Raw genomic sequence first — 13,597 nt, 5'->3', positions numbered from 1 at the left:
ATAATTAATATATTTATATATAGAAATCTTGTATATCTCTATATCTTACAGATATCTTTTTTTTTTTTTTTGAGATGGAGTCTCACTCCGTCACCCAGGCTTGAGTACAGTGGCGTGATCTCGTCTCACTGCAACCTCCGCCTCCTGGGTATAAGCGATTCTCCTGCCTCAGCCTCCTGAGTAGCTGGGACTACAGGCACATGACCCCACGCCTGGCTATTTTTTTTTAGTAGAGACAGGGTTTCACCATGTTAGCCAGGATGGTCTCAATCTCCTGACCTCGTGATTTACCCGTCTCAGCCTCCCAAAGTGCAGGGTTTACAGGTATGAGTCACCGTGCCCAGCCGAAATATCTCTTATAGCTATATCTTATAGCTATAAGACATAAAGATACATAATATGTATATAAAAGAAATATACATATATCTTAACATAATTTTTAATTATTTTCTTACATATCTTCTTTTAGATGTAGCCCTGAGTATAATTTTGTTTCTACTGACACTTTAAAAAATGACTTTTCCTGGCATGTATACACCATGGAATACCATGCAGCCATAAAAAAGGATGAGTTCATGTCCAGGGACATGGATGAAGCTGGAAACCATCATTCTAAGCAAACTATCACAAGGACAGAAAACCAAACACCGCATGTTCTCACTCATAGGTGGGAGTTGAACAATGAGAACACATGGACACAGGGTGGGGAACAACACACACCGGGGCCTGTCAGGGGGTGGGGGGTTGGGCGAGGGATAGCATTAGGAGAAATACCTAATGTAAATAACAAGTTGATGGGTGCAGCAAACCAACATGGCACATGTATACCTATGTAACAAACCTGCACTTTGTGCACATGTTTCCTAGTATAATAAAAAAAAAAAAAAAAGAAAGAAAAAAAAGAAGTTGACTGAAATCCACCAAAACCAAGATGGCGATGAAAGTGACCTCTGGTGGTCCTCACTGCTCATTACATGCTCATTATAATGCATTAGCATGGTAAAAGACACTCACCAGCACGACGACAGTTTACAAATGCCATGGCAACGTCCAGAAGTTACCCTATATAGTTTTAAAAGGGGAGGGACCTTCATTTCTGGAAATTGTCCTCCCTTTTCCAAAACCTCATGAATAATCCACCCCTGTTTAGCATGTATGTATACTCAGTCAAGTAGCCTGTGTTGCTGCTCTGCCTATGTAGTAGCCATTCTTTTGTTTCTTTACTTCTCTAGTAAACTTGCTTTCACTCTAAAAAAAAAAAAAAAAAAAAAGACATATCCTGACAGCTTGTTGCTACTATACAGGAATTAAATAGTTTTTTTTGTTGTTGTTTTTTCACTTTTTAGACAGGGTCTCACTCTGTCACCCAGGCTGGAGTGCAGTGACACGATCAGGGCTCACTGCAGCCTCGACCTCCCAGACTCAAGCGATTCTCCCACCTCCGTCTCCTGAGTAGCTGGGATTACAGGTGCCACCACCACTCCCAGCTAATCTTTGTATTCTTTGTAGGGATGGGGTTTCACCATGTTGCCCAGGCTGGTTGCAAACTCCTGGGCTCAAGAGATCCACCCGCCTCGGCCTAGATTTTTGTATATTGATTTTTTTATCTGGAGAAGTTGCTACCTTTTCTTAGTAATCTAATTAATTATATGGAGGGTTTGTGCGTGTGTGTGGTTTTTTTTCGTGGTTTTTCTGTGTAGCCTAATAGTTCTTGAAGAGGTGTACTGCCCCCTAGGGAGAGATTTGGACATTTGCAGGGGAGTTTTATTATGTGTTGTTAGGCCCAAGAATTTACACATCAAAATGAACATTTTATTTTAAGGTATTTTTCTTTTATTTACCTCATATTTACATAACTTACAATAAAAGCACTATATTGCCGGGTGGGGTGGCTCACACCTGTAATCCCAGCACTTTGGGAGGCTGAGGCGGGTGGATCAAGAGGTCAGGAGATCGAGACCATCCTGGCTAACACGGTGAAACCCCGTCTCTACTGAAAATACAAAAAAAAAAAAAAAAAATTCGGGCGTGGTGGCGGGCGCCTGTAGTCCCAGCTACTCAGGAGGCTGAGGTAGGAGAATGGCGTGAACCCGGGAGGTGGAGCTTGCAAAGTGAGCTGAGATCGCGCCACTGCACTCCAGCCTGGGTGACAAAGCGAGACTTTGTCTCAAAAAAACAAAACAAAACAAAAGCACTATATTGGCTTTTTGAAAATGTGTGTGTGGAGGTGTTATATTACCTAAGCATTTCATTTCAGGATGGAGAGAGTGGCATTGATTTGTTACAGAAAGGGAAGTTGGATCTGATAGGGTTCTAAACTTCTGAGATTTTGAAAAAAATCTTCCTCTATTTCCAATTATTATATTTCTGTATCTTTTCTTGTCTTGGTGTGCTCTCAAGTTCTGGACAATTCTGAACAGAAGTAGTGATGATGGGCATATCTCATCTTGCTCCTAACTTTAGGCAAAATGCTGTCAAATGCTGTCACCTCTTTCTAAGATTTTCTTTAAAATCATTAATGGATGTTGAATTTTAATAAACGTCTTTCCCACTGCCTCTGAAATGCTCATATTTCTCTTGATGTACTGTACGTCATTGACGGATCTTCCTGTCTTATTTATGTAGTTTTGCTGTTTTTCTAATGCTAAGCCCCTCTGAAATTTCTGGGATAAACGCACTTCCGTCCTGATAGAGATTCTCCTTTTTACATGTCACCGCATTTTGTCTGCTAGCATTTTGTGTAGGATTTTTGTTTCCATCTAGGTTCCTGAGACAGGCACATCATCTTCCCTGCTCGTGGGGTCCTTGAGGGGTTTGAGTGTCAAAGTCATGCTGGCCTCACAAGGGGCGTTGGGAGATCGCGCTCCGGGGTTGCTCCGCTGAGTCCGCGTGTGTGCGGGATGCGAGGTGCGGGGTGCGCCCCCTGGCGACCGCGGGTCGCATGAGCCGAATGAGAGGGGCGGGGAGCGCCGGTCCAGGGCCGTGGTGAGCGAGGCGCCAGATGGCGCCAGGTGATGCCGGTGCTGAGCGGGCACTGCAGCCTTCCGTGGGCCTGGACATGCTTCAGAGACAGGGTGGCCGGGTCTCAGAGTCACCCAGCCGACCCGTAACGGCGGCTTCCCGAGTCTCGGGGCCGGCAAGGTTCTCAATCTTCATCTCTAGGAGCACAATGGGGATAATCTGCCTGTCTGTCAGGGAAATTTTGTGTGTGATTTTGTGTCAAAGCACAATTCGGACCTTCCAGAGAACCCGTCTGCATTTCGGCCTCAGCATTCCTGTTTTCCTGTCTCTTGTAAGCCCTTGACAAATGGCAACTAGGGGCAGGGAATTCAGAATTAATGACACTCAGTAGTCCAGAATGAGAGCTCGCATCACGGAGGTCTGTGTGGAAGAAGCACCCTTGTTTATTGATTCATTTTTGTGCATTATTTCATTATTGTTGATTTATTCCACAAATATTGATTGGGCACTGTGGGGGCATAATAACGGCCCCCCAAAAAGTTGCCCATACCCTACTGAATACCTGGAACCTGTGACTGTTTCACCATGTTACATGGCAAAGGGAAGTAAGGTTGGAGGTAGAATGAAGGTTGCTCATCAGCTGACTTTAAGATAGGAAGAGAATCCCAGGTTATCTAGGTAGGCCCAGTATAGTTACAGGGTCCTTGGAAGTGGAAGGAGAAGGCAGGAGAGTCAGAGAGTGATGTGGCTGTGGAAGCAAGGCACGGAGAGGTGCCACATGACCGGTTTTGAAGATGGAGGAAGGGGATCTCTGCAAGCTGGAAAAGGCAAAGAAATGGATCCTTCCCTCACACCTCCAGTAAGGAGTGCAGTTGGCTGGTAGAACTGTAGCGTAACAGATGGGTATGCTTTTAAGCCAAGCTTGTGGGATTTGTTACAGCAGCAATAGGGAACTAGCACAGTATCCTAACACAGGGGTCCCCAACCCCCGGGGCCAATGACTGGTATTGATTGTGGCCTGTTAGGAACCGGGCTGTACAGAGGCAGGTGAGCAAAGCTTCATTTGTATTTATAGCTGCTCCCCATCGCGTGCACTCCCACCTCAGCTCCGCCTCCTGTCAGATCAACCACAGCATTAGATTCTCATAGTAGCATGAACCCTATTGTGAACTGCGCATGCGAGGGATCTAGGTTGTGCGCTCCTTATGAGAATCTACTGCCTGATAATCTATCACTGTCTCCCATCCCCCCCCATCGGACTGTCTAGTTGCAGGAAAACAAGCTCAGGGTTTCCACTGATTTTACATTATGGTGAGTTGTATAATAATTTCATTATATATTACCGCGTAATAATAATAGAAATAAAGTGCACAATAAATGTAATGCACTTGAATCTTCCCCAAACCATCCCCCACATTGGTCTGTGGAAATACTGTCTTCCACAAAACCAGTCCTTGGTGCCAAAAAGGTTGGGGACTACTATCCTAACAGACAGTCCACACCACTGGGACAGATGGCACTCATCCACTCATCCATTCACCCCTAAAGCATTTAGGAGTATTCATTATGGCCTGCTCAGAAAATAGACCAGCAAGGGACAAGTGGCTGTGGCTACTGAAGGTCCACGGCAAGGGCTGCAGAAAGATCACGGAGTGCCGCCTCCTCCTGTTTCCTTCAACCTCTCGGAGCTGCCGGTAAGCCTGCAGAATGACAGTGCCCTCCTATGTGGTTTACAGAGGATTTACATGGCCCTGGCATGGAATATCGCCGTGGAAAGTGTATTAGTCCATTTTCACACTCCTATAAAGAATACTACCTGAGACTGGGTAATTACAAAGGAAAGAGGTTTACTTGATTCACAGTTCTTCAGGTTTAACAGGAAGCATGGCCAGGAGGCCTCAGGAAACAAGCATGGCAGAAGGCAAAGGGAAAGCAGGCACCTTCACAGGCAGCAGGAGGGAGTGTGTGCGAGAACAAGGAAGTGCCGTGCTTTAAAACCATCACCTCTCGTGAGAACTCACTATCACGACAAGAACGTGGGGGAAACCCGCCCCATGATCCAGTCACCTCCTGCCTGTCCAATCCTACGTGTCCGTCCCCTGACGTGGGAATTACAATTCAAGATGAGACCTGGGTGGGGAAACAGAGCCAAATCACATCAGAAAGAGCGGCTCAGAGAGGTGAGACGACATGCTCAAGTTCCCAGAGTGCGAGTGATTGGACTTGCGACGGGTTCCCTCTGCGTGAATCTGTGACAGCACTGATGTAAATCAGACATGGCCTCTCCCTCTGGGAGTAGCCAGTCTACTTGGTGAGAAACAAGGGATGAAACAGGACACAGCAGGTGACTTAAGTGCTATGGTCGGAATGGAATGTTTATGTTTCCCCGGAAATCTTTTTTTTTTTTTTTTTTTTTTGAGATGGAGTCTCGCTCTGTCACCCAGGCTGGAGTGCAGTGGCCAGATCTCAGCTCATTGTAAGCTCCGCCTCTCAGGTTCACGCCATTCTCCTGCCTCAGCCTCCTGAGTAGCTGGGACTACAGGCGCCCGCCACCTCGCCTGGCTAATTTTTTGTATTTTTTAGTAGAGATGGGGTTTCACCGTGTTAGCCAGGATGGTCTCGATATCCTGACCTCGTCTTTGACCTCGTTTTTGATCCGCCCGTCTTGGCCTCCCAAAAGTGCTGGGATTACAGGCTTGAGCCACCTCGCAGGGCTGTTTCCCTGGGATTCTTACGTTGAAATCCTAGCCCTGAAGGTGATGAGGTGAATCTGGGCCGCTGTAAAAGAGGCCGTGGGAGCTCGGTTGCGCCTTCCACCATGCAGGGACACAGCAAGAAGGCAGTGAGGGATGGGCCCTCGCCAGACACCAAACCTGCTGGGACCTTGACCTTAGACTTCCCAGCCTCCAGAACTTCCAGAGATGTTGCTTGTAAGACACTCAGTTTATGGTATTTTTGTTACAGCAGCCTGAACAGACTAAAATACTAGCAGGGCAAGGCTGCTGTAGCAGGGTAGACAAACCTCAGAGCCTCAAAAATCATAAACGTTTTTGTCTATATTGTCATGTCCATAATTTTTTTTTAAAGCATAAAACTTTATTTTGTCTTCCTCAGTAGTCTTAGCTGAGTATTCCAGGTTGGTCCCCGGGCTGCTCTCAGGAACTCAGGAATCCTCTTGTTTCTCTGCCTTCCTCTAGGCCAGTGGTTCTCTACTAGGGTGAATTTGCCCACCAGGGTATGTTTGGCAACATCTGAAGATACTTTGGGTGTCATGACTCGGGTTGTGACACTGGTATCTAGGGAGTGGAGGACATGGATGCTGCTGAATGTTTCACAATGCACGGGACTGCCCCCCACAACAAAGAACTGTCCTGCCCCAAATGTCAGTAGTTGAGAAACTTCCACTTGGGCCTGGAGTGTTGTCCTCACTTGCAAAGTCAGAGCTGGGTCCCAGGCCCAGCCATGTTCCAGCAAATGGGAAGGAGGAAGAGCACATAGTCAGGCCCAGGTGCCACAGTGATCCTCCTCATCCATTCCCCCCATCCATGAGGGCCTAGTCACAGGGCCACATCTAACTGCAGGGGACAGGGTGCTGGGAAATGGAGTCTAGGTGAATGCCCAGGAGGAAAGGGGCAGCCGACTCAGGTGGGCAGCTGGCAGCTTCCCCTATGGGCATCCTAACTGGTGCAAGAGACATCAGGACGGTGGTGATTGGAGGACATTTCGGTAACCAGGTCAGAGCTTGTGCAAAATGCAGAAGCAGGAGAGAGCTGGACAAAGCGCAGGCACTGCCAGCTGGATGGAGGCCAGCAGTGGGAGGGAGGGGACAGTGAGTAGCACCTGGGTGGCAGGAGCCTGAAATGCAGGACTGAGGAGTCTGGTCTTTGTCTTGAAGGCAGGGAAGGACCTTTGGCCAGTCTCCTGACTTTCTGCCCAGGCTCTTTCCTCCCAAGGTGAGTCTCTTGTGTCCATCTTACGTAGTTGGGACATTGCTGACACACTTCTGCCTGCCCATAGGCCGTTTCCTTGATTTTCTATGTTGCCAAGATGACTGGCAGCTGCTGGACCACAGCCTGGTTCTCAGAGTCCCAGGCACCAAGTTCCCACTCACCCCTGCAAACTCTCTCTCTCTTTTTTTGAGATGGAGTCTTGCTCTGTCGCCCAGGCTGGAGTGCAGTGGCACGATCTTGGCTCACTGCAACCTCTGCCTCCCAGGTTCAAGCGATTCTCCTGGCTCAGCCTCCCAAATAGCTGAGATTACAGGCATGAGCCACTACGGCCAGCTAATTTTTGTATTCTTAGTAGAGACGGGGTTTCACCATATTGGCCAGGCTGCTCTCGAACTCTTGACCTCGTGATCTGCCCGCCTTGGCCTCCCAAAGTGCTAGGATTACAGGCGTGAGCCTTCTCACCTGGCCCCACACTCTTAACCACTGTCCACCTCAGTCTTACATCCCCCACCTCCCCAACACAATTCTACACACCTGCCTCCACAGATTCCCCAACAATGGTCTCCATGTTCCCATCAGCATTTCTCCACTTCGGAACTCCCTGCTGGGTTGTCCAAGGCCCACTGACCCTAAGTTCCAGATACTGGCAAGGAGCCTGTCTCCGACCCGTGGGGGTGAGTATTGGCGGGCAGTACCCAACCAGGCCATTAGCTTTGGTTGGGGTGAGTTCCTGGAGGGGACCACAATGGTGTGCTGTCTGGGAATGCCAAGGCCCTGGATTAGTCACTGTCTGACCAGGCCTCTGGTTTCCACTTTGCACGGTGAGGATTTCTACCTCACGGTGTACTGGGGCAGTAGTGGGAGGAAGGCCGCCACATGCGCCTCAGTTGCATGTTGGCTGACTTCTGGCGGGAGGGGGAAGCGGGATCCTCCTGACCACTGTCAGCCCAGCTCCACTCACTCGTAGGGGAAACAGTGGAAATGGCAACTGACATTTGTAGGCACAAGGCAGGGGACGCTGATCCTGGCTCCCACGCTGCCAGGTCTCCCTTGCTTCACTGCTCACGAGGACCCAAGTGTGGGAACGAGGTGCCTGGGAAGGCTTGCAGAGAGGGCAGTGGAGCTGGGTTTGCGAGGATGAACAGTCTAGCCGAGCGGTCCTCAGGCCTAGCCGCACATTCGCATCACCAGAGGAACTTTAAAAATCCTTAACATGTCTGGGGCCACCCCAGACTAATCAAATAGAAACTTCGGGAGATGGAGCCAGGATGTAGGCATTTTCCACACCCCCCACCCCAGCTGATTTCAGTGCGCAGCTGGGGTTCAGGTGCACAGAGCTGGGCAGGACGTATGGTACCCAGGGCGGGAAAGCTGCCTTCTCAGCATGGACACCGTCATGGGTGGAGGCCCGGGGCTGAAGCCGTCCACCCGGCCTCAGGAAACCCGGTGTCCCCGGTCACAGCTGAGCGTGGGGCTGTGCAGCGCCTTCCACATGAGCAGCATCTCATAGGGCGCGAAGCGGTGCACCAGCAGCAGCTCGCGGTACATGCAGGGGTCGAAGGAGGACTGCTGCGCGCCAGGCAGCTGCACGCCGAAGGGCCGGATGCCCTCGTGGCCGCTGGGCGCCAGGCCGGCGCGCTCCAGACACATGCCCATGTAGGCGTCGTCGATGGGCAAGAGCGGGGTGTGGAGGGCGGCCGCGCGCAGGGCCCGGGCCGTGAGGCTGGACAGGAGGAAGCCGCCGCCGCTGCAGTATACCGGGTAAGCGGACCCGGGGAAGAGCTGCGGGGGCACGAAGTACTTGCTCCAGCTGTCGCGGATGGGCACGGAGCCCTCCATGAGCTGGCCGGTGAACAGGTGGCGGCCCGGTGGCTGCGCCTGCAGGAACCGGACTACGTTGGCGGTGTGCACGAACACGTCGTCGTCGCCACTGAGCAGGAAGCGCGCGTGCGGACAGCGCGCAGCCAGCCAGTCGAGCAGGTGCAGGTGCTTGAGCGTTAGGTTGAGGAAAGTGTCCGCGAAGGACCACTGCAGCACGTCGCCGTGCTCGCGCGCCTCCAGCGCCACCAGCTCCGCCAGCCGCTCGGCGCGCGCCTCGTCCTCGGGACCGGGGGTGCCCAGTAGGAAGAGGCGGCGCACTGGCCACTCGCCGTAGCTGCGCTCCTGCCCCCAAGTGCGCCGGATGAGCTCGCGTCGCTCGTAGTGCGCAGGCGCCGACTTCACTGCCAGTAGCAGAAAGACACCGCGGCGGCTGGCGCACTTGGCCGGTGCGTCCCAAAGCAGCGGAAAGTGGCGGCAGTGGCGGTACCGCAGGAAGTCCTGGATGCGCGCGGGCAGCTGCTCGAAGTTGGCCGTGGCGTTCGCCGAGGCGTTGGCCACGCACGGGGGCCCGGGGGTGAGCGCCGAGGGAGCGTCGGTGGGACCCTCTGGCGTCTCCTCCTGCTGGGACCTCTCCTCCAGCAGGGACCTCTCCTCCCGCGGGGACCTTGGAGCCTGGAGGAACCACTGCTGCAGTGCCAAGAAACTCACGCCCACCAGGAGGCAGGCCAGAGTCTTGGGAGTCAGGGACCTGCGGCAGGGAAAAGCCATCTGTGGGGGAAACCGAGTCAGAGGTGAGCCGGAAGTCGTCTGTGACACCGGCAGGACGCCACCCGTGCCCCGTCACTTCTCTCCCAGAACCCAGCTCCAGCCTCTTCTCAACTCTGCTGTTAAGTGGTAAAAAGGAACCAAAATCCAAGATTACACTGATGGTCTCTGGTCTCCCACACTCTGGACCGTTCCTGTGACCTTCAGATCTATGTCTCTCTTTGCCTCCTGACAACACCGCCCCACAACCCGTCACGTAGGCCCAGTGGACTCATCGTCTGAGTCTCCATTCTTCCCCTGAACCCATACCCTGCTATTCCCACCTCCGATCACCTGACTACTCCAGCCAGAAGCTCCAGCCAGAATCCCCAGCCTTCTGCCTTGTCCTTCTCAGATGCTACCTGCTCTCTGCATCTTGTTGATTCTGCACCCTGCCTCCCTCTCACTTATTGCCTCTTCTCCACCTCTGTCCAGCCCAGATCCTCTCTAATCTCTTCCCTTCGTTGCCACCCGAGTCAAGGAAGCATAAGATGATAGCACTGGACTCAGACCCAAAGCCAAATTCTGCCTTCCCCACTTCCATCTGCACCGTCTGAACAGTCAATTCCGATGGCTGGGTCTGAGTGTTCTCATCTGTGACACAGGGTTAGTGAATTCCTACTGCAGGGCTGTTGTGAGCATGAAATGAGCATGAAGTGGCCAGTGACTGGGTGACACAGGTGATATGACCTCATGGGTGGGATGACCTCCACAGCATCCTTTAGCTCTGCCTCCTCATTCTACCTGCTGGTATTATTTGCTGTTCCCAAACATTCACTCTCAGGCCCTCTCCTGTATGTAGCCTGCCTAGGTGCACCTCAGGTCTGGCCTTCATGAAGACCCCCAGGATGAATCCCAGGTCAGAACAATCTTTCTTGTATTTAACTGTGCCCTGCTAAAAATTCAGTCACTTCAGGTTCTGCATCTCAGACCATTGGCTATTTATTTATTTATTTGAGACAGGGTCTTACTGTGTCACTCAGGCTGGAGTGCAGTGACAGCATCATGAGTCACTGCAACCTTGACCACCTAGGCTTAAGCAGTCCTCCCACTTCAGCTTTTGGAGTAGTTGAGGCACTCTACGGGAGCACGCCACTACACCTGGGTAATTTGTGTGTGTGTGTGTGTGTGTGTGTGTGTGTGGAGACAGGTTCCCACTATATTGCCCCGTCTGGTCTTGAACTCCTGGGTTCAAGTGATCCTCCCACCTCAGCCCCCCAAAGTGCTGGGATTACAGGCATGAGCCACTGTGCCTTGCTCCCACTCCCTCCTTAAAACAGACTCCACACTTTCCTGACTTTCCTCCTTTCTTTTTGACCATGTTTCTCAGTTCCCTTTGCTCAGTTCCCCCTCTCTAATAACAACCTCCTCCCCCTCCTCCCCTTCCTTCCCCTCCTCCCCCTCCTCCCCTCCTCCTCCTCCTCCACCTCCACTTCTTCTTCCTATTTCTTCCTTTCTTCTCCTTTTTTTTTTTTTTGAGTCAGGGTCTCACTGGGTAACCCAGGCTGGAATGTAGTGGTGTGATCATGGCTCACTGCAGCCTGCACTTCCCAGGCTCAGGTGATCCTCCCACCTCAGCCTCCCAAATTGCTGGGACCACAGGCCTGTGTCACAGTGCTTGGCTTATTTTTTCTATTTGTTGTAGAAACAGAGTCTTGCCATGTTGTCTAGGCTGCTCTCAAACTCTTGGACTCAAGTGATCCTCCTGCCTTGGCTTCCCAAAGTGCTGGGATTACAGGTGTGAGCAACCGCACCTGACCTCTCTAATAATAACCTTTAATAGTGGAAGGCCTCTAGGGCTCTGTCTTAGACACTCATTTCACCTTTGTCCAAGATGATCTCCTTCACTGTTAGGACCTCCGAGCTTCAGAGCCACACATCCATCCAGCGCCCTGACTTAACAGCTCCATATGGCTGTCCACAGCCACCTTGGATGCGACTTGAACTCTCATCTTCCTCCCCCGAGCTGTCCCGGAGTGCTGCCCTCCATTGGGTTGTTCAAGCCAAAAACCTTGCTTGACTCCCTCCTTCCGCTCATTTCCCCACCCAAGCCCTGACGATTCTCTCTTCTGCAATTTTCATCAACATGCTTCCATTCTCTCTATCAACAGGCTGATCCAAACTTAACATCCCCGCGTCACATGAAGTAGCGTCCTGCCTGGCGTCTCTACACGCTGTCTCGTTCTCGGCTGACCTCTCCCCTCCCTTTGAATTATGTAGATTTATGTGCCACTCCTCATGCTCTTTTCCTTAGCTTCCCTGTGATCCACCTGGCCTTTCCCTCAGCCCAGTGAGACCCTCAGACTGCCAGACCTCTTCCTACCTCGGAGCTTTTCCTTGTGCTGTTCCCCTTCATAGATTGACTTCTCCCTCCCTCCGTCTGCTTAAGAACTCAGCCTCTGGGTCTGCTTGACAAGGCATATTCTTGGGGAAGCTTGAATGAAGCTCAGAGGAGACCAGGTACCCTGTTAGACATTCTCAGCATATGATTTGTTTAAAGGTTATCTTCCCTCCTAGGCTGTAAGCATTTTAAGGGTAGGGATCGCAGCGGTGTTCACTGTTGTATCACCAGCACCCTGCATAGGATAGGAGGTTAGGACAGCCGAGTAGTAGGAAATGCTGACTGCCTGGATTCAAATTCCACTGCCACTGCTTTCTAGTGTCATGATTTTGAGCATGTTGGGACTTAAGCTCTCAAATACTTGCCTCTGAAGAGTTACTGTGAAGACCAAATGATAATGTGTGTAAAGAATTTACTATGGTCCTTGGCACATAGTATTCAGTAAATATTATTTGTTAGGATTATCAAGGTACTGATAAGTATTTGCTCAAAGACTGCTTTCCAAGAGTATGGGCTCAATAAATACTTCCAGGTAGTTTGCACATAGGTGTTATCGGATTGAACCCTACTGCTTGTATATTACAGTCTGTACACAATGTCGAGCCCAGAGTGGGCACAAAGCAGGCATTCAGTGAAACAATGGAGCAATTAACTACAAATGCAAGTGTGAGAACCTTGCAAAGGTGTGGATGTAATCACCGAGTGCTGATTAGAAATACCAGAGTATTATATAGTATATTGCTCTTTATTTCTTCCTGCTTCTGTGTTAGAGGCACTGTGAGAAGAGGGTCTGTAAGATAAGCTATGTCTTTTTACCTTCAACTAGCTACTCACTGCATAGTCCTGTGCCTGGCACATTTGGGGAATGCAGTATTTTTTTTTTTTTCAATGAATGAAAGAATAAAAAAATGAATGAAAACAGAATTTGGAGTCTGAATAACTGGCTTTGAGCCCCAGTTTCTTTCCTGAGTTAATCTCCTAGGTTTCAATGTCCTCATTTGAAAAACTGAGAAAGTTAACACTCATTTTTCAATGAAATAAGGAAAGAATTCTGTTTATGTTAAAGTGCTACACACGTTAGTTAAAAAAATTAAGCATCCCCCATCATTTCTGGAAAGAAAAATAATCTCCTTCTTAATGTAGCAATAAATCTTGTTTCAAAGAAATTTGCATTTACTCTGATAAAACGGATAGAAGATCTTGGATCACAGCCAACTTCTGATGTAAAGGAAAAGGTGTTGGGCCAGGCGCTGTTCCCGAGGGCGGTGCTGGTTCGCTCAGCTCTGTTCTTGGATGCTGCACTGTGCAGCCTGAGGGCTTTGACTTGCTGTGAAGTGTTGGACATTTCTATGATTCTTTTTGCTGGATCCCTTCGTTTCTCAAAGCAGTCTTCAGGCATCCTGGAGCCCATGCACCTTAAACTTTCCTAGCCTCTGCTGGCCCTGACCCCTTGTCTCTCAGGACTCAGCTCAAATACCACCTCCTCCAGGTCACCTCATGGTAAGTCCAGGTCAACAGAACCTGTCTCCTTGTTGATGTTACAGCTGTCGAGTAGCAAATTTGGTAAAGAGGACAGATCTGCCACTTACTCCACCCCTTTGAACCTCAGGTTGCTTGTTGGTGAGACTTTGGACAACTCCTTTGTCTCAGTGTCTCAGAATTATGAGTTAATTCATGTAAGGCATTCAGAGCCTGGCATGTAGTAAGCACCGGAATAACA

At 50.3% G+C, this 13,597-nt stretch overlaps 1 protein-coding gene across 1 annotated transcript; it reads right to left on the bottom strand.

Moving 5' to 3' along the window:
• Positions 1 to 5,350: 5,350 nt before the first annotated feature.
• On the bottom strand, positions 5,351 to 12,723 carry B3GNT6 (UDP-GlcNAc:betaGal beta-1,3-N-acetylglucosaminyltransferase 6). Its single transcript, XM_008020219.3, has one exon. It carries the CDS (start codon positions 9,498 to 9,500, stop codon positions 8,346 to 8,348), a length of 1,155 nt encoding a protein of 384 aa, XP_008018410.1. The 5' UTR covers positions 9,501 to 12,723; the 3' UTR covers positions 5,351 to 8,345.
• Positions 12,724 to 13,597: the final 874 nt, after the last annotated feature.

This window comes from Chlorocebus sabaeus, chromosome 1 (genome assembly GCF_047675955.1).
Source record: "Chlorocebus sabaeus isolate Y175 chromosome 1, mChlSab1.0.hap1, whole genome shotgun sequence".
Classification (NCBI taxonomy): Eukaryota; Metazoa; Chordata; class Mammalia; order Primates; family Cercopithecidae; genus Chlorocebus; species Chlorocebus sabaeus.
The sequence above is the reverse complement of the archived record's forward strand: the minus strand, read 5'-3'. Positions and strand labels throughout refer to the sequence as shown.